This window comes from Oreochromis niloticus, linkage group LG5 (genome assembly GCF_001858045.2).
Source record: "Oreochromis niloticus isolate F11D_XX linkage group LG5, O_niloticus_UMD_NMBU, whole genome shotgun sequence".
Classification (NCBI taxonomy): Eukaryota; Metazoa; Chordata; class Actinopteri; order Cichliformes; family Cichlidae; genus Oreochromis; species Oreochromis niloticus.
The window spans coordinates 29944230-29964181 of record NC_031970.2 but is presented as its reverse complement, the minus strand read 5'-3'; the positions used below and the strand labels follow the sequence as shown (position 1 = coordinate 29964181).

The 19952-nt window shown below is 42.5% G+C and overlaps 1 protein-coding gene and 1 non-coding gene across 3 annotated transcripts in view; one reads left to right on the top strand and one right to left on the bottom strand.

Annotated features, from left to right (window-relative positions):
- Positions 1–34: 34 nt before the first annotated feature.
- fgd5a (FYVE, RhoGEF and PH domain containing 5a) overlaps positions 35–19952 on the bottom strand; it is a 35842-nt gene continuing 15924 nt past the window's right edge. Inside the window, exons 6-21 of one of the 2 annotated variants that reach the window (XM_003442674.5) lie at positions 18693–18844; positions 18008–18164; positions 9961–10051; positions 9506–9556; positions 9309–9367; positions 8499–8570; positions 8228–8296; positions 5722–5805; positions 5550–5629; positions 5332–5428; positions 4837–4974; positions 4574–4676; positions 4328–4464; positions 3733–3861; positions 3256–3410; positions 35–1517 (exon numbers count right to left, since the gene is read on the bottom strand). In XM_003442674.5, the coding sequence (XP_003442722.2) occupies positions 1481–1517; positions 3256–3410; positions 3733–3861; positions 4328–4464; positions 4574–4676; positions 4837–4974; positions 5332–5428; positions 5550–5629; positions 5722–5805; positions 8228–8296; positions 8499–8570; positions 9309–9367; positions 9506–9556; positions 9961–10051; positions 18008–18164; positions 18693–18844 (1611 nt within the window). In that variant the 3' untranslated portion in view covers positions 35–1480. The remainder of the gene's footprint in view (positions 1518–3255; positions 3411–3732; positions 3862–4327; positions 4465–4573; positions 4677–4836; positions 4975–5331; positions 5429–5549; positions 5630–5721; positions 5806–8227; positions 8297–8498; positions 8571–9308; positions 9368–9505; positions 9557–9960; positions 10052–18007; positions 18165–18692; positions 18845–19952) is intronic. The other variant, XM_005450259.4, reaches the window with a different exon arrangement.
- Positions 4068–4139, top strand: trnae-cuc (transfer RNA glutamic acid (anticodon CUC)). The gene has a single exon. It is a non-coding gene; the product is annotated as a tRNA-Glu (tRNA).

The window sequence follows — 19952 nt, the reverse complement described above, 5'->3', positions numbered from 1 at the left end:
GCAGCACAGCACGGCACAGCGAACGCCCACTAAGTAAGCATTTTTAATGTAGTTTATTTTTTTATATGCATCTATATACATAAACATTTACAATGGAGTATATGCTATAGAGGTACAACCATAGTAAAACAGTAGGTGTGAGCTATAGGAAATGGGTAGAAAAGCTGAACAGTACTCAAACATGTGCTTTTGATGTCATGCTGCTTGTCTGATGATGGATCTTCATTCTGAAAGGAACAGATAATGCCATTGGATGGGTTATTTAAGAGAAACTCTGCATCAGATTACGAGTGAAATCCTGTGGCACGAGTGGCTGAGATCACTCTAATACTGTGAGGATGCAGGTAGTTTGACAGTGGCATTTTAAAGAAGCTTTTGTTTAATAAAGCAGCCAAAGTATGATTATATCTAGCAGCATATATATACAGCATTAAAAAGGCCCTCATAAAAATGGCACAATAACATATTCTTATGTGAGTGCACAGTAACTGAACTGTTCAAAAATACTATAAGGTTAAAGTATATGTAAGAACAGATTAAAAAGCAAGGTCCCTCCGTACAGTACTGTGATAACATAAAGAATGAGGCACATTCATCACTTGCAAAATGCATTGCATTCAACAGGAAGAAAGCAACTGGCACTTCAGAGCTGTGTGAAAAATTTCTAAAAGACTTTTAAAAAATACAAAGTATCTTCAAAAATGTTCATCCTTTGACAAACGCTTTAGAGCGGACGGCGTGCCGAGGGTCATTTCTTCGCTTTGCAGATTCAACACAAGAGTAAGACTGTGTAAAACTCCACAAGAACAATAATGTACACATACTATGATGATTAAAACGAACCCTTATTGGGGACATCGTGAAGCACAATTTTTATACAGATAAATCATATAACTCACTCAATATCTGCAGTGTATACTTCACAATATATATTCAGAATACCAAGTATCTCTCCGTTCCCCCTTTACAAGATATGCATACTACCCTGAAGCAAAAGTTACTTTTCATGTCTTTGAAGTTACCTCAAAACTGTGTCATGCATAACTGCAAAGAAAGTGATATGAAAGGACGTCTCCTGCAGAAGACAAAGAGTGGTTTAACAGTCCAGTGGAAACTCGGGTAAAATACGCCAGAAAAGCAAAAAAAACCAAAAAACAAAACGGAAAAAGTGCAGACATCTGTGGTGTGGCACTGAAAAAGATGCAAACAGAAGAAATAATTTTTTTCTCTCAGGTGATGTATTTAAGGTATCTGAGCTGCTCCTGAAGGCTCTTGTGAACTCCGACTCGAGGATTCTGCTGCTCTTCTCCATACAGCAGAATTCCTCTGAGGAAAAATCTCCCAGGTGTTTGAATTGTCACTTAATATCCCACAAAAGGCCTGATGTGATGAATCCTTACTGATGGACTGAGTTCACATGCAGCAGGTAGCTTTGTTGCAGTCACAGAGTGGATGCGTTATTTATTTAACTTAGCAGGTGCTATAAAATAGTGGCCTCCTCCATGGCATTGACCCATCTGAAACACAAAGCAGTGGAGCATTAGACCTCAACTCATTGCTGTTTTTTTTTGACTGGATTTGAAAGTCAGCTTATGTCACAGATCAGAGGTCAAGGTCACCCAGTGTTTTTCTGTTTTCTCATAAATATGATACATATGAATATTAACCACTTTGTTTTTCGTGGAGTATAATCAACAAATTAAATCTTACAAAACAGATCATAAAACTCAACGGCTTTCTTTGTCTTTTTTATTTAACAGGTTTGTATGATCTGCACTCATTGTGTACACCTTCTGCTCATTCTCTGTATTAGCTTATTTAGATTTCTCAATAGACGACTTTACTGTGAAACACTAAAAACACTCCATGATTCAGCAGCTTTTAGAGCCATCTTTATCAGCAAAAACTTGAGGTAATCATGCATGACTTTATCACTCTCCACATCATTGTGGAGGAATTTTGCCCACTTTTCTTTACAGAGTTTCTTCAGTTGATCGAGGCTTACTGGCATTCATATATGCACAGCTCTCTTAAGGTCCCACCAGAGCATTTCAATCAGGTTGACGTCTGCGCTCTTGCAACACACAGATTCTTTCCTTTTTCAGTCATTCTGCTGTAGATTTGCTACTATGCTTGAGATCATTGTCCTATTGCATGACCCAATCTCAATTAAGGTTTGCCTGTTACTCCCAGGACAAAACTTCTGCTTTCACAGAGGTGCTCACGCCTGCTGATGATCCTTTAATCAAGCACATTTGACAAGCAGCGTCCCCAATAGCTACTTACCCTCTTAATAAGGGTAAGCTTACTATTTCACACGACTGTATAAATCCAGCGGTGCTCCAAATAACATTCACGCTTTGTTCAATAAGAATATGAACTTTAAAAGTCAAAAAAAGGCTCTTTTATTCTCGTGACACACTTATATTTAACTTTAAGAAGAAAAAAAGGGATGCAAATCTTCGTCAGGGAGTCAGAACAGATTTCACGGAGCGCGGTGAGAATAAATCCATTTTATTTGCTATTTAAAAGAAAGTGCCTTGGAGTTATTTTTCTTTTTATGTCATCCCACGAGCCCCTCAAAGCAATCCAGTTTAAATCTTGGAAGACCTCCTGCTCAAATACTTTTCAAAAATAAATATATATGCACTCTTTTGAAATGTTTTTACAAGCAAAAAAAACCCAACAACCTACAAAACAGGGTTGATAGTAAGTCACAAGTGAATTCAAATAAATTGTCATGGCCCATTATAATAATTGATGCCTTTTGTAAATCTCAAAGTCAGTTGGAAGAGAAACGCATCCACTTTAACAAACACAGCCTGCCACCTCCACTCTTTGCCAGTAAAATGGGGATGCTGCAAACTGCCACATTAGAAACATGTGCATTAATAAGCTTGCTGTCATCTTTCACAGAGTCACACATTCTACCAAAACAGATCAGCAATAGAGGACATAAATGCAGATAAACGAGTGAAAACATCAACAGAAGACAGGAGACTTGTTAACGCTCAGTACAGCAATCTTACACGAGAAAGCGAGAATGCATGGAGAGTACATTATGCTGCACTGCAGGAGATCAGCTGCTCACTGCCTGCTGTCTAACATACCACACATGCCTTGCTACAGCTCCCTGGTGGTCTAGTGATTAAGATTTAGCGCTCTTGTTGCCGTAGTCTGGCTATGATTCCTAGTCAGAGAATGTGCTTTTAAAAGACACTCCATGAATGTGCTTGTAAAAGCATTTGCACTGACCTGCGAGCAGTGTTTTGATCATCTGCTTTGAAGCTGTAGTAGAGTGTTTTCTTGTGGTACAAATGGAATACGTTACTGCTTTCTTCTCCCTCTGGCCTCTCAGTCAGCTTGACGGTGAAGCCCTGCAGAGGCAGACTCTCTGAAGCCACTTTATCCTGAAGGAAGCAGGCACAAGTTAAAAATGCCAATCTGGCTGTCAGCAGCAACAACAACTTAATAAGTTGCTCGTGCTTTGTGGAAAACAAAAGAAAAAAGAAAGAGAGAGGGAGAGAGAGAGAGAGCACAGAGATTCCCTTTATTAGTCAATAAGTGTTCTGCTCATGAGGCTGAAAAAGTTAAAAAAGTGGATATGTAGTTAAATAGCTGTCATGCACTTGAGAAGAGCTGGATAAAGGCAGTAAGAATATTTCTTTGCTTGAGTGGCGATAATGTGTGAATGTGTTTGGGGCTGGTGTGGGAGACTCTGTGCCCCCTCACCTCACTGGCTGTGAAGGTGTAGAGCACCTTGTCTTTGAGGAGGAACCACAGTCGCTTCCACTTCCTTTTGCTCTTCTTCCTGCGCTGCAAACTCCCACTCATGGTGGAGCCCTCCACACCAAGTGACACCTGCAGATAATTGTAATTTAAAAGACATTCAGACTCCTGAAACTCTAATGACAGGGACTATGAGTCAGCTGTTTGTCACAGCTGTAAAGACAAATGAAAGGGTACAAAGTAGTGTGAACCCTAGTGGCAGTTTTTGTGCACTGCAGTAAGCAGCTGGACTGGATTCCAGTGATGCCAGTACACACAGACACCCCCATTCACACAGCTCCCTGGTGGTCTAGTGGTTAGGATTCGGCGCTCTCACCGCCGCGGCCCGGGTTCGATTCCCGGTCAGGGAATAACCTTTACTTTCCCAAATAAAACAAGGGAATGTGGGATATGAATGTTCTTAAAAAGTTTGCCTAAATATCACATGTTACTTTGGTAATAATCATAACATTATGTGTGATATGACTACTCTCTTGCTTATAAAATAGTTATCAGGGTTTGAAAAAAGGGTAGAGATAACAGGCAGCTAGTAGTTCACCTGGGTCAGAGGGGATATGCTCTTCCGGGACTTCCACAGACTAGGGGGCTGCAGACTCTGGAAGACAGCAGAGAGGGGACGACTGGCCCGGTGAGTCCGAGGGCTGGAGTTATCACAGGCAGCTGACACACTTCCACCTGCAGGCAAATGCAAACTCATTACCTTATCGAAGTAAACAACCGGAAATAATAAGGTTTACATTGTACAGTGAGTTTTGAAACAGGCACCAGGAAAGCTAAGCTTCACCTCTTTTCCTGAGCTCGGCATAGCAGTGATCGCACACTTTAGCCAGTCTGTCTTTGAGGTACTTCAGAGGGTATCTGTTTCTGGAACAAGCCCGGCACACCACCTGCGCGGACACAACCAGAACATCAGTGACATCGTAATGTATCTACAGTGAAAATCTCCAAACTAACAGTAAGGTATGGTAAGATTATGTCCCCAATATCCCCAAACAAGTTTACAGCTACAACAACCAAGTTTGAGTGAGAGCAAACTTTGGGTCTGACCTTGCCACACGCATTGCAGTGGTGTCGTCTGAGAGTGAGGCTGAAGTCGGAGGTGCAGTTCATGCACATCATCACATGAGAAACTGGCACGAGGACAGGTGCAGCCTCACCCAGGGCCATCCACAATTTCTCACGGGCCTGATTGGACAATGATGTTGAGATGTTACAGCACGAATAAAGCTCGCTTTTTCAGAATTCAGCTCTTAACCCTGTAAAGCCTGAACCAACCAAAATAATTGCCAGAAAAGTCTTTTTGCTTTCAAAGCTGAGAGAGTTTATTGGAACTTATGACAAATACATATCATAGGAGTTGGACTGCAAGTTATTGCCAGCAATAGTAAGTAGATAAGGCTTATAAATGGTAATTTATTTAAAAAGTGAATCATCAAACCCTTCCCTTATCTAATTCTTTGCCATACTTTCTTACTATGACTCAGATGAAAGTTCTCTTCTATGAGAAATCCTATTGTGTTACACTGAAGTTATTTTTCCTACCTCACTGCAGGGCCCGCCAAATGTGCAGAGTCCAGCCGCGTGGTCCGCTATGGCTCGACTTAGCGTGTGGAACCAGTCCTCCCTTTCTCCAACAGAACTGAAGAGAAATACAGAAATACAACACACCTGATGCCCCTGATGCCCCTGACTGAATGTGTAGATTTCTTTGGAAATGACAGCCATTGTTCACATCAGAATTCTGAATGTCAGCGGCTCACCTGGCAGAGAGTGTAATAGTGATGTCGGACACCTCAATCTTAAGACAGTTCAGCACATCGCCCAGCGTGGGTTTGCTCACCTGTGTGTGACAAACAAGACCAGATCACAGTGCAGTAAAAAGCAAAAAGCAAAAAACGTGTATATGAAACTTGGAAGGACAAGTTAATGTACCTTCATCCCTGATAGAGACAGTGTGTTCTTGAGCCTGTATTTCCCATCCTGCTGAGGGTAGGTGTACAGCATTATGTCGTTCATCTGAAGGAGAAAAAGGAAAGAAAATATAAGAGGTATAGAAAGATTTCACTGTTTGAGATATAATGGCTACTTTCAGCTGCTCTCTTATTCTCACAACATTTATATGGTGGACTGAAACTACCAACATTTAAAAAAAACCCAGAAACAATAAATTCATTCATAATATTTTTTATTAACTGATTTATTTGTTGACTAAGCTTTTGATTTATTGTAGATTTTTACAGTTTCTCCTCCTGATGAGAAAATTATTTACTCGGAATGTAATACCACCTGCTAACACAAGGTGGTAGTGTTATATAAACTTAAGCACCATGGCTGCCCAAAACAGCACTGAGGGTAGAGCTGGTTAAGGACTGGGTTGCGTTTTCACAGCACTCTCACCCCTGTGCATCCTGTCAGCACAGAATTCCCATGTATGCACACAACAAAATCAGCCATCACTGTAAGGAAAATGTTTATTTTCCTGTCAAACTTGAGGTTTTTGAATCCCCTGAATTCACCAAGAGTCTATTGTGTTCTCACAACACAGACAAAAGAAATGACATCATCGGTCACACCTTATGTGTGCTCTAAACATCCGCTGGGGCCTTATAGGCAGCATCCAGGAATTCTCCACCCTGCTCTGGACTCCGGGCCTCCCCTCGCCTTCACAGCCTTCTCAGGCTACGCTGAGAACCAGAGCTGGGTGGAACTGGCCACCTTCACCACAACAACAACACAAACAGCAGCAGTAACGCATTTCATTGGACGACTGGCTGGAGACAAAACACTGCATGATAGCCAAGCCCGAGCCCTGCCTACGACCTCTGTGCTCGAGCCGCCGCAGCTCTTCTGCTCCACCCTGCACCGCTCATTTACTCATTCCACAGAAATCCAAGCAAGCGCCAAGTTAACAGATTTCACAGACGTGACCCACGAGACGCAAATTATATCCACTTGAGCAACCAAGACATTTACTTTTTTCAACAGTGGCATTTCATCTCTTCCTCTAAAAGCATCACCTCCTTTACCTGCCCCTTTTACTCGTTTCCCTCTGACATCTCCCTAGATCTCCATCCTCCCTCTTAATCCCTCCTCTCACTCACTCAGCCTGCTTTTCTTTCTTTTGTGAGCCCTGGCTTGTGACATGGGTGCAGCTTCTCTCTGTCACAGAGGTGGTTGATTGCTTTCATCGGCGCCGTTTGTACTTCAGTTTCTTTAAAGTCCCATAAATAACACCTGAACCTCTGGAGCTGTCGGCTTCAAGGGAGCAAATAGCTTTATATTCCTAATAGCCTACAAGTATCAACCACTAACATTTTCAAGCTAGAGCTTATCAGTTTAGAAACAGCAAGAGACTGATGGAAGAGAACAAAATGAAAAACATGATTCAATCCTGAGTGTCTCAAATGTTACATGCTACTCGGAAAACCCTATGGCAAATATGCTGCCCATGGAAATTCATAGCATGAGACAGCACTGATTGCACATGAAACAATAGATGGGACTTCTCTATTTCACATTATGTGTTTGTGTAGCACCACCACCCCTCCTCCCTGCATTCTACAGGGTGTCTGGCCTTCACTTCGCTGTCAGTCCCCTCCCAATACACAGGAAGTCGGCATCCAGTGACCCACACCAAACATCCTGTAAGGAAGTGGGGCCCTGGAAAACAAGTCCTGGGAGGGGAGGAGGGGAGAGGAGGAGAGTGGAGAGGGAGGCCCTTGGCTAGATGGGTGTGGTGTTTAGTCGAGGTCTTACAGCCTTGGCCTTGTGCCCCCCCACCCTTCCCCACAAACCTCACCTAACTTGCGGCACTACCCTGTCCAACATTCCTCCACATTTTCTGCAGACCACGCCAGCATTTATTTTAATATTACCTAAATAACACAGCAGGTGTTTTCTGTCCACGTGCTGTCCATCCTTACCTTGTTTAAAACCACACGAGTTTCTTTTGAACTCTGAGATGGCACTTTCCAAAGATACTGAATACACGAGGCTTTGTTTTGGTAAATGTGTGTAAAATAAGGCAAAAAGCACTTGAAACAAAGGTCAAGCTATAGACAAAAGTTTAATTAAGTCACTCCGGATAAATAGTAAATATGCTACTTTGAATAAAGATTGGCGCCCAACTGATTTATTGGTGAGGCAAAACTATTGGCTGATATTAGATATTTACCAGTCTTTCAGCAGAGGTTAATAAGGCTCATACATAAAAAGAAGAGATGGGAGAAACAACCTTCCACCATGTTACGAGTGTTCACATTGCACAGTTTGTCCACCACATTTTCTTTAATCTTTCCTATAATTAGCCTTTTTTAAAGATAAGCTAGGCTAATCACAGCTAATATTAGACCATTTCAAACTACTGAAGAAACAAAATAGTGAAATACTTTTAAGCTTTAACACCAGTAGTACTAAGTATCCGATGTAATGCCATTACCAGAAACAGGTGCCGAGGTTGCCTACTTTTCCTGGAGACCTTCATGAGTGTGCCCTCTTTGACAAACATCTGCCAAAAGAAACAGTTTCAAAGCTTTGCATGTTAGGTTGTTGTAATGTTGTAAACTAATCCTTACAACATTACGTAAACACATGACCAGTCTTTTTATGCTTTCAAAGTGACCTCAGACGTCTGGCATTCAGATTTTGGTGTTGCTTTGTTTTTGACAGTGCAGCAGTAACGTTGTCAGACAGAACTACACGATGCTCACCCTTCCAGGTTTCAGAAGGTCCCGCTTCCCTTTCACGCTGTATTCTATGTGGACCAGACGCAACAAGTTTTCCTGCAGAAGAAGAGAAGCAGGAAGTTAGAAAGAGAGATTATCTAGTGACTGATGGCAGAGAAGACAGAACTGAACCATCCCTGTTTCTCTGTATCTGCCATCCTTCACATTTTTAGTATCACATCCCTTTCCGCCTCCCTCCCTTCCATGCCCAAAGAGAGAGATGTGCTACCACCGTCTGTCAGTTTGTGTATGTATGTGTGTGTGTCGGGGTTTGTGCACAAATGAGAACAAAAAGTGTGATAAATAGAGGAGGTAAGCCAAAGATCCACATGGGAGCTCGGCAGTGAGAGGGAGTTTGTCAGTTCATTCACAAACCCTTCCCTCCCTTATAATTATCTCCATGAAGAGTTCACATTTGGGAGTTGTGGTTTTTTTTTTTTTTTTGGGGGGGGGGGGGGGGGTCATATTCACCCTTTACACTGCTCCCTTTGTAATAAACACCTGGGACTTTCTGATGACATCATCTTTCCTTGCCTCTTGCGTAAATCAACAAGCTAAATGCCAAAAAAGAGGAATAGAGCTCCCCTTCACTCCTGCAAGTCGTTTGGAAGAAGGATTCACGGGGGAGAAAAACCTCAGCTGTCTAATCTTGTCACGCTTGAAAATTGTTCTTTCATTGCCACGTAGAATAAAGACGCAGCAACCGCAACGCTGGGCTGTGAATATGTCAAACTCAACAGGGGCTACACAGTCTGAATGTAAACTCGCGGGGTGTATCCTGACTCAGAGACTCACCCCCTGTTTCAGATTGTCGTTGGCCTGGTCGGCTACCTCGGACACAATCACCAAGGCAGCTGCAACACAAACAGAGAAAGAAAAAGAGAGAGTGTTGGACTTGGAACCCTCTCATTGGCTCTGACACAACAGCTAGGCCCCGATACAGCTGCGTGCAAGTGTGCACGCGTGTGTCAGCACAAAGCATGCAGATTTACCCTGAGTGTCCTCGTATTCTTTGGAATCAGGAGAGAGGTTGTTCAGGTAATCTGGAGAAATTAAAAGAGAAGATATGAAAACAAGACGAGGTAAAACAAGATTAAATCTGAATTTGCAGGTGTGAAGCATCTACAGTTGTCTGGCCATAACTAGTGGTACAAATGAAATTGTATCTTTAAGTCAAAGTTTTGCAAAAATACACACTGTTGAAAATGAGTGAGGCTGAGTGTCCTGTGATGACACTGAAGAGCGGATGGGCCCCAGACAGCCCCAGCCCAGTATAACTCCTGGGATGCGCAACACTATGCTGAGTGGCTACTGTTAGCTGATGTCAGCAAACCTGGCTGGTTAAGCTGCTACATGATTGCTCCAAGTGGAAACAACAGCTCATGTTAAGCATAAATAACACTTTGTCTTACAATTAAATATGTGCGTATGTGCGTTTATGTGTTACCTGTGAGTAGCATGCGGTATTGAAGCACTCTCACTATAACCTGCAGCAGCTGGTGTTTCAGTGGGACTTCTGCTTCTTCTGGGCTTCTTGTCTGCACAGACACACACACATTGGAAATTTTAGAGGCTTGTAAAAGATCATCCATGACTAGTCTACGTGGAAAGGTTTTTATTACAGGGTTCGTACGCTTTTTTTCAGGGTCAAATTCAAGCACCTTTTAAGCACTTTCAAGGTCCCTTTTTAAGCTTTTCCAGCACCCTCCCCCCCCGCCAAAAAAAAAGAATGCATGTTTCAATTTGCATCACCTCAGTTCAATTTATCTAAATTCAGACAAAATTTAAAATACAAGTAGAAAGTGATATTTTTGACTGTAAAAACCAAAAGCATGTTTAACGAATCATTTTCATAACTTGAAATGCAAATAGAAATTGGACATTTAAAAAAAAAAATATGAACAAGTTTTGCAAACAACAAAGTTATATGGTACTATTTACCTAAAAATGCAGCCAAGGCTCAGACGTTTTTTTATATAACCATTCAAAACTATTTACAGAACAATCAGGTGCTCTTTGTCAAATAAGAAGGCACATGAAATTATTTATGCAACTCCAAAAAATAGTTTGTGTCCACTATAACAGATGAGAACAGCACAGGGATCAATCCTGCAGGTCTGACAGCAGGTGTACCACTCAGCGTTTACACTGCAACCTGCCTTTGGTGGCTTTTTTGCAGCAACTGTGACGTTCACTAGTAGAACTGACACACAAAACAGCTACACTACACACTAACTACACAAGACAACACACTAACTTGAGACTACAAACACGATGAACATCACAAATCTCTTACGTATCAAAACTCTCTCTCTCTTTTTCGCTCACTCGCTCTCTCTTCCCTCTCTTCCCAACAACCAAATACTACATGTTGCCGTATCATTTTTTGATTGGAAAAATGTACCATGTCGACCACCAATAGGGAAGGAGTGTTTTTTCTTTTTTCACTCACAAGCAAAGCGTGTTTGCTAGCGCTCTCCATAAAAAACGCCGTTTTTACCGTTTCTTCCTGTAGTAAACGCCACTGTTTTATTCAGAATATACCCCCCAAAACATCGGTTTTACGTGACCTATCAACACACTTTAAAAACTGGTATATAGTTTGAAGTCCGCACGTTCGACCCAAGTTGAAATGGAGACTCTGGGTCCGTCGACCCCAGAGGGTTAATCAGAAAACCTTAAGTTGGCTAGTTATGTATCGGGCTAATGTTTAAAGCTTTCACTTGAGTAAATTAACTCATATTACTGCTAAGTAATGTTAGCTAAGTTCACAGCATATTCCGTAATAGCGCTGCCATACTGCATCACACTCAGTGCATTTCAATCATTTCTCCAGCGAGTTTGATAGCTAGCAAAATAATCAGAATTTAAAAAAAATAGCATGTGTAACGTACACATACTGGAAAATTATTTACCTGCACTCACCTATCATGCGACTGGAGAACGCAAACTCCGCCATTGTTGTTTTCCATCAAACACTCATTAAAACAGCAACCTACAGGTATGTTAGCGCACTCATCCCCGACTGTCCGAGGGAGGGGCGGGGTCACATATTGAAACAGACGCAAGGCAGCCCAGGCGGGGAAATTTTGCTTTTGCTTTTTGCGACTCATTTTATTTCTCTATCTTACGGAAACGTAGAGCTGCCACCCAGGCAAAAGAAAAAAAGAAGTATATCACGTTATAACGTGAAAAGTTTATTGTTCTAACAAGATACTTTTCACGTTTGTACAATATACTATCATGTTTGTACAATATACTTTTCACGTTTGAACAATATAATATCACGTTATTACAATATGCATAAATATCACGTTCGTACAATATATTTATATTGTACGAACGTGATATTTATATTGTACGAACGTGATATTTATATTGTAATAACGTGATATTTATGCATATTGTAATAACGTGATATTATATTGTTCAAACGTGAAAAGTATATTGTACAAACATGATAGTATATTGTACAAACGTGAAAAGTATCTTGTTAGAACAATAAACTTTTCACGTTATAACGTGATATACTTCTTTTTTTCTTTTGCCTGGGTGGCAGCTCTACGCTTCCGTACTATCTGATAAGAAAACAATTCAATCAGATAGCTATTTATTGTGAATGAAATACAGTTACATTTTCAAGCACTTTTAAGCACCATATCTGAAATTCAAGCACTTTTCAAACCTTGAAAAGACAACATTAGAATTCAAGCATTTTCAAGGATTTCAAGCACCCGTACGAACCCTGTTATTAGGGCTCATTTGCTGAATTGTACACTGCAGACATATTATTTCTGCAGAACAAAATTATTGTGAAATTAAATACCTTCTCCCACAAAAGATCTCACCCACAGAAGAGTGCAACGGTGCCCCTGAGCTACACACAAAGAGCCGCTTCTCTGGCTCCCAAATAAGGTTAACCACTATAAGTCGGTGTTGCAAGTCAAGGGCACAAGTGACCAAAGGAAACCTATCGGACGGGATGACCTTAACACATCTTTTCCACCAGTGTATAAAAACCTGAAGCGACTCCCATTCTTCTGCTCGGTGCAGTCATTTGCAGGTGAAAGGGGACAAAAAGTGGCACAATCAGAGAGCGCTTTAGAAAATCAATCAGGATCTAATTGTCTCTGACAGGTATTTATGCCCTAAGCAGTGGAAAAGCAGTGGGGGTCTGTGTACTGTCTGTGTACACACACACACACACACACACACACAGTTTTTTTTCTAATCCAATGAAGTCCCATCCTTCATTAGCGAGGCACAGATAGCACCCTGCGGGAAACAGCATCTTCATCTTATTTACACCACACAAACGCATACACACCCGTGCACACACGGGAGCCTACGCAGACACAAACACGAGCTCTATCATCCAGTTTCAGACGCATTCACACGTGCGTGCAGTGTGCAAATGATGGATCCCTTCTCACGTACACCCAGGCCATGGTTGGTGATGAGATAACGCTGATTGGGGCTCTAAAAGGGGAGGGATGCGATATGACTTAAACACACCGCTTTGTCTTCATTATCTGGATTGCAGGAGTCAAAAAGTAACAGAAAGCTGAGGCCTCTTCTAATGACGTCCACTCACCTTCTCTTTAGGTTTCCGTGTATGAAGGTGTGTTTTTTTTTTTACCCCTCAGCTTCAGCATTTACTTTTCTGCCTTCCTACTTTCCTCCTCTCTCACTGATCACTGCATGATGCATTGAGAACAATAATAACTAGCTCTCCATTCTGTTTTCAGAGCATCCGCTCCACTCAAGTGTTGCTTGTAAATTGTCATCCAATTGACACTTGTAAAGAGGAAGTAGCTTTCGAGAGATGGTAATTAGCCTGCAGTTTGTTTGGGTGAGACCAAACGAAGGGGGAGAGAGGAGCGAATGTGTGATGCATTGTGCTGGCAAATAAACACGTCCACAGAAACGCAGAGATAAAAAAAAAAACAACCCACACCTCTCACACTCTGTCACGGCCAGCTGATTTGCTGCCTGCACACAGAACTGATCTAATTGGGGAGTTGTAAAGGAGGCTGTGGCTCTAATTAGCTTCTGTCTGCCTCATTGCCCAGCTGCCTTTACAAGGATTTCACTCCATCGCTCTCTCTTCCCCCTATCGCTCTCTGTCCACCTGCTGCACAGCCTCCCACTGTCCCCCAAGGCTTCTGGCACAGGAGGAAACACGCAGCATTTACACACATCTACGCTACCGCATGAATACTAATCCAACCCGAAGTGCTGTGGAAGGAGATTTCTGAAGTGTTTGCAGTTGAATGACATCCATGCAATTTGTGAATGACAATCGCCCTGCAAAGACAATCAGACACACACATGCAGGGACACAAATCCGTTTGAAAATGGGTAACACACAAGCACACCACACTGTGTTGGCTCACGTGGTAAACGAGCAACACTGGCCATCCAGAGGAGACTGTAATCCTGTAAGGGTCGAGCAGTGATCTGATCAGGGTCTGTGGCTACTTTATCACTGTCATCACCACATCCACAATGAAATTGCTAGCACTTATGCTGCAGCACTTTGGCTTGTGGCATTAAAAAAGCAATTGGCCGGGAGAGTGGAAAAAAGGAAATAGAGGTGTTGAGGGGAGGTAAGCGCTGAAAATAGCCAGGTCTAATGAAGATTGACTATTTTTAAATGCAGAAAAAAGAACAGCAAGCTGTGAGTACAAGTACCCAAGTCAATGTTTGTGCTTTTTTGTAGGTATAATGACTTGAGATGTGCCACAAAACCAGTATTAAACAACAGCACAGCATCTCTCAGGCGCAGGTACAGTGTGCCTATATGATTGTCTTTGCTCTCCCTTAGCCCTCTTTCCTCCTGATTACAGTGGGGTCACAATCACCATGTAACTCCCAAAGCAGTCCTTTGGTACAGCACAGCATTCATCACCCACACATAATGCCCTGGTGTGGGACTGTGGGAAGGACAGACTCCAGGTTACATGCTTATATGCAGTGTTGGGTAAGTTACTTTAAATTAGTAACTTAGTTACATTACTAGTTACTTCTATCAAAAGTAACTCAGTTACTTCAAGTTACTCGTTACTTTCAGAGTAACTAGTTACTAGGGAAAGTAACTTTGGTTTTACTCAGAATTCTCTTGTTAATGTGTTGCTTCCGTAACTGGATACCCAGCCAGACTGCCAGTCTTCTATCTTGCTTACATGCCACAAGTGCACTGTGCCTTTGATTGTACTCAGAACTTGGAAATTCTGCCTTCTGAATAGGAAGATGTAGGTAACACCAGACTGCAGATGAGCTGCATACAGAGCTGGACTGGGACAAAACAATCGTCCCGGGCATTTTGACTAGAGACCGGCCCACCATTATAGGAAAAATCATAAAGCCTTTGAATGAAAACAAACGCTGTTGTGACAGTGATGTACACTGTTCTGATGGTATATATGTATCAATCTATCAATTGTTTGTTGTAAGACTCAGATAATTATTTTTTTAAAAGCGAGATATTTTAAATGAGAATAATAAAGAAAAATATTTCTTTGTGCCCCCCTTTCCCTGTTAATGCCCTACCTGGCCCCCTGGCAACACTTTGCTAGACCCGCCCCTGCACAGTTACCAGCTGTCAGCTACATAGAAAAGGATGCTGGTGTTATTTGTCTCTCAGAAACAGCTCATAACTTCCCTTCAACTCATTCATGTCACCTAAAAGGTAAACCTGTTTCTACATCACCTGTTCAGCTCTGATGATTCAGTAAGGACATCTCCTGGTTTCATCTGCATGTTTCCCTCTCACCAGATAACCAAACCGACATCATGACCAGCAGCTTTACAGCTGTGGCTCCAGCAAACATCAGCTGATACTAGAAATTAATATTAAATAAATTCTAACAACAGTTGATCAAGCTTAAACGTGCTGCTGTTGTTTAACGCGACATCCGCTGGTTTCCTCTTTCTGGCGCAAAGTGGGCGATAAACAAACAAGAGAGAAAAGCCGATCAGCTGATCATTGATCAGTTTCGTGATTGAAGTAGAAACAGGAGAGAATGAGAGAAGAAGAGGCAGCTGTGCAGCTTCAGCTTTGTGTCTTTTTCATTGTAGCTGAAGTCCGGGACAAACTGTGTTCCTTTTCACCTCAGTACGAAACGCGTAATATTTTCTCTGAATACCAGACGATTCTGTTTTTTACGGGACGGTTGGCAACTCTAATAATTAACCGTATGAACAAAATAAAGTTCAACATCAGTAACATAGCACCCACCCAGCTGTATAGAAACTCCGTCATGCTAGCTAGCACGCAGTCATCATAACGAAAATAAACTCCACCTAAACTTGGTTTATATCTGACTCCGATAGACTGCAGGTCATAACTTCTTACCTGAAGTTCAGTTCACCTGACACGCGGACCGGCGGCCGCTTCGGGTCTCTCCTCTTGCCTCCCTTTTCCGTCATCCACCTGCTGGCCTCCACCACTTGCTAATGTTACTGAATCTGTGGAAGCTCCGATAGCCACCACACGAAGTAACGAGTAACGAGCCTATCTAAATTCCAGTAACGAGTAACGCGTTCCTGGTTTTGGCATAATAACTAGTTACCGTGCTCGTTACCACAATAATAACGTAGTTACTGTAACGCGTTACTTAATAACGCGTTAGTCCCAACACTGCTTATATGTAATAAGGGAAAAGTAAATGCAGGTTGAATATATAGTGACAGCTGGAGCGATCCTCCCAGGAGAATTTAATAGCGACTGCCACTCCGGGTGATACTTTTGGAGATGTAAGGCCAACCCCACACAAATCATTCAGACCAATCAAGCCATTCATGGCATATATTCTGGGGTAGCAGCAGTTTATGATGTGAGAAAAGGAGCTTATAGCGCCTTCATGTTGAGGCACGTAATTGACTTTGATCAAGGTTATTTAGAGCCGAGCTTGTCCAAGTGTGGAAACATGTCGTAAGATTACGAAAGGTCGGTGTTTACTGTCCGTGGCTGCGAGTCATTTCTCACCTCCGCTCCCCTCTATTTATATTTGATCTGACAGAGCCAAAGTTTTTCTTTCTGGGAAGAGGCAGCTGCTGTTGAATATTCATGAGCGAAGACAGTTGGTGCCTTGTCCATTCGTTTTTCTTATCAAACCAGAAATGCTCGGAACCATTGTGTCAGGCACTCACGGCGAATCAGCACACGGCATGGAGCTGGTGTCGCGTGCATTTGGTTACAGAGGAGCTGAGCTGAATAGGTAACATGAATGAGCCCGGGCAGTGCTTCCTAATGATCTGTACACTGATGAAACCAGAGGCAGATGAGGCTTATATAAAGACTCAATCATTTTGAGTTGGTAGACTTTCTACTCAGGTCACCTGTGTGCTGCTTCACATTGGTTTAAGCTCAGTAAACAGTTCCGCGCAACACACAGCAGCACAGAGATGAGAATGCTGTGTCTGTGGGTTTATCTATAGGCTTTCTTAATATCCCGCGTCTTACTCAAAATATGTCAGTCGTGTTGTTACCCGCTCAAGCTGTACATGTTCATATTCAGCAGGAGCACAACGTACGGATTATTAAGCGGACCATGCGCACAATTTTTTGACCACAGTGATGGAATTACACCACAGACCCTATTAGACTGAGCCTTTGCTGATCCCTTCACCCAAATCCAACCTCCTGGATGAAGAGACTCACGCTGGCAAAACAATGAGTATTTGCTTTGGAGTGGGTATAGAATATGCGAGCATGGTAGCAGAAAGGTCAGTTAGATGAAGAGGAGAGGGGATAGAGGGGGTTCAGAAAGGCCAGCATCTCCCTGTGGAAGCTGGGTGACAAAAATAAAAGCTGAGAGCTGTAAAGTAAGCACCAGGGGAAATCCTAGGTTTGATTTCTGCACCCTGATTTACTTTCCCTCCATGAGTGTTTAAAGTAAACCTGAGATTTTACTTCATTTTATGTTTTTTAAAAAAAATTGGATAATTTTTAGTGAAGGCAGCACGGTGACAAGGTGGTTAGCACTGTTGCCTCACAGTAAGAAGTTCAATAAGTTCAATTTCACCATCAGGCCAAGGTCTTTCTGAGTGGAGTTTGCATGTTCTCCCAGTGTTTGTGTGGGTTCTCCCTGGGTGCTCCGGCTTCCTCCCACAGTCCATAGACATGCACTTAGTGGGGATAGGTTAATTGGAAAACACTAAATTGCCCATAGGTGTGAATGTGAGCGCGAATGGTTGACTATGTGTTAGCCCTGCGACAGACTGGAGACCTGTCCAGGGTGTACCCTGCCTCTCGCCCTAAGACAGCTGGGATAGGCTCCGGCACCCCCCGCGACCCTGAAAAGGATAAGTGGAAGTGAATGGATGGATGGATGGGATCATTTTTATCATTCGCTGTTTCTGAACCCAAGCTTGCAGAAACAAGACAACAAAGGAAAAATTGCAACAGAAAGAGAAAGTTGGCAGGAAGCACAACAAAGAGCTGTCTTTACTATGTGTATGCATTTTAGTCAGTCTGTTCAGTGTCTTACCTCAAACGTCTTGACGATTTTAGCAAAAGCCGGGTTTTTCCTGCAGCTCTCCTCGAGCAAAGACATGCTGCGGTCGTACTCAGAGATGTAGGTGTCAAACGCGCTGAAGTTGTCCCGACGTGACAAGATCACATCTGCAACTTTTGGACTCTCCTCCCTTCACAGTGGAGAAAATCAGCGATTAAGTGCATGCTCTTTAATCACTCCAAGTCATTTTCTTGTTAAAGAAAGAGTCCCACACAAACATCCAAAGTCTGTCAGCTGAGCTCAAACTCAACATGAACTTTATTCCAGCAGCACTTCAGTTACTCAAGCCACACATTTCTCATCGGGATGTTTGAAAACCTTTAACGAGCAATTGTCATTATTAATATATCCGTTGTAGTTGCAACTTAAATTTAGAGTATCGACATGAGCCGTCATCGCTCTTTCCATCTTGGCTAAAGAAATGAATGTAGTTTTTTTTTCCAGAAATCAGGACACAGCAGACCGTAGAAGAGCATAGATCTATGCTTAGCAGCAGGTAACAGGTACTACCTTTGGTTGAGGAAGGACCCCTTTGTAATGAAACGATTATAATCTGCCTTTTAAAGTGGAGTTTGAATGTTTCAGAGTGATTATTAGAGTCTCAGTGGACAGTAAATTAACACCACCGTAAAAGTTTTTACAGTTTCTCTCTTCTTACCATTGACTAATACGCTCTTCCAGCTCAGTAAAGATGCTGCTGTGCAGGGTGTACATCTCAGGCAGCACTCCCAGTATTTCCCCCAGCCTCTGCTCCTCCAGCACTGGGTCTCCCTCCTCATCCACCGCCTCAGTCACTGCTGACCTAAAGTCCTGCATAAGAGAGGGAAAACAGGATTAGTGAGAAGAGCGTTTTTCGGTTGTTGTTCTTTTATTTAAGAAGACAAATGTATGGAGCAAAAGGGGGGGGAAGGAATGGAGGAATTTGTCAAGAGGCTTGAAGAAGGAAGTAGGTAGTTGCGGGGAAGGGGTGTGAGTAGGCAGGAGAAATGAAAGGTACAGAGGAATGAGGAACCAGGAGAAAAATGGAAGGAAGGTCAGATCCTCCTTAACATCCTTCCTGCTGCCCTCCCCTCGTATCATCTCATTACTTTGGTCTTTGTCCAGGCATTCAGGAAAAGTGGCCTTGCTTGCACAAGAGCTGTGCTCCAGGTGCTGTTGCGTAATGACCTTACTTAATGATACACTCTTATTCTGTACATAGCTCATAGCTTTTAATTTCTCAGCGTACACTAATATACAGTGAATTAGGGTCCCTTAAATCCATTCGCTCACATAAATAGTGTGCAATATCTAGTTATAGCTGCGGCGTCAGTGACTAAAAGGATGAATATGAGGAGTTATGGCAGGGAAAACTAAGATCAGAGGTAATTTATCTACTCAGCGAATAAGCACAAAAAGTTAAAGGAAGTAGGTGAATCATTTGGAGCTGCCAACACTGGTTAAAAAATATCAGTTTCCTCCATAAGCAAAGCTTTGTGTGAAACTACTGTCTATAAAGGTGAGGTGAGTCTGTGAGGTAGAAGTGCATCAATTCCCGTTCTGGGTAAAGCGGAGCCATAAAACAAACAGAGATGTCCCACAGACCCGTGAGATAACGTGGTGACACCGGGCGCTTCGCTACACGCCGTCCATCACACACAATCGATCTTGGCGCGAGTTAACATTCATCACTTCTCACACCTGCTTTTATGGTTCAGGTCAAATTCCTCAACTCGCACACAAACACACACACCCTCCCTCAGATCCATGGATGAATGAGCTTTACCCAGCTGTTTTTTTTTTTTTTTGCCCATTAACTTGCCACCTTCTCCCGATTTTCCTCACGTAAAGCAGGTCAACAAGCACCACGTTAAGCACTCGGCTGAGCAGCCAGTCATGCTCGGTGATAATTCGGCACAGAGAATCTGTTCAGAGGTCA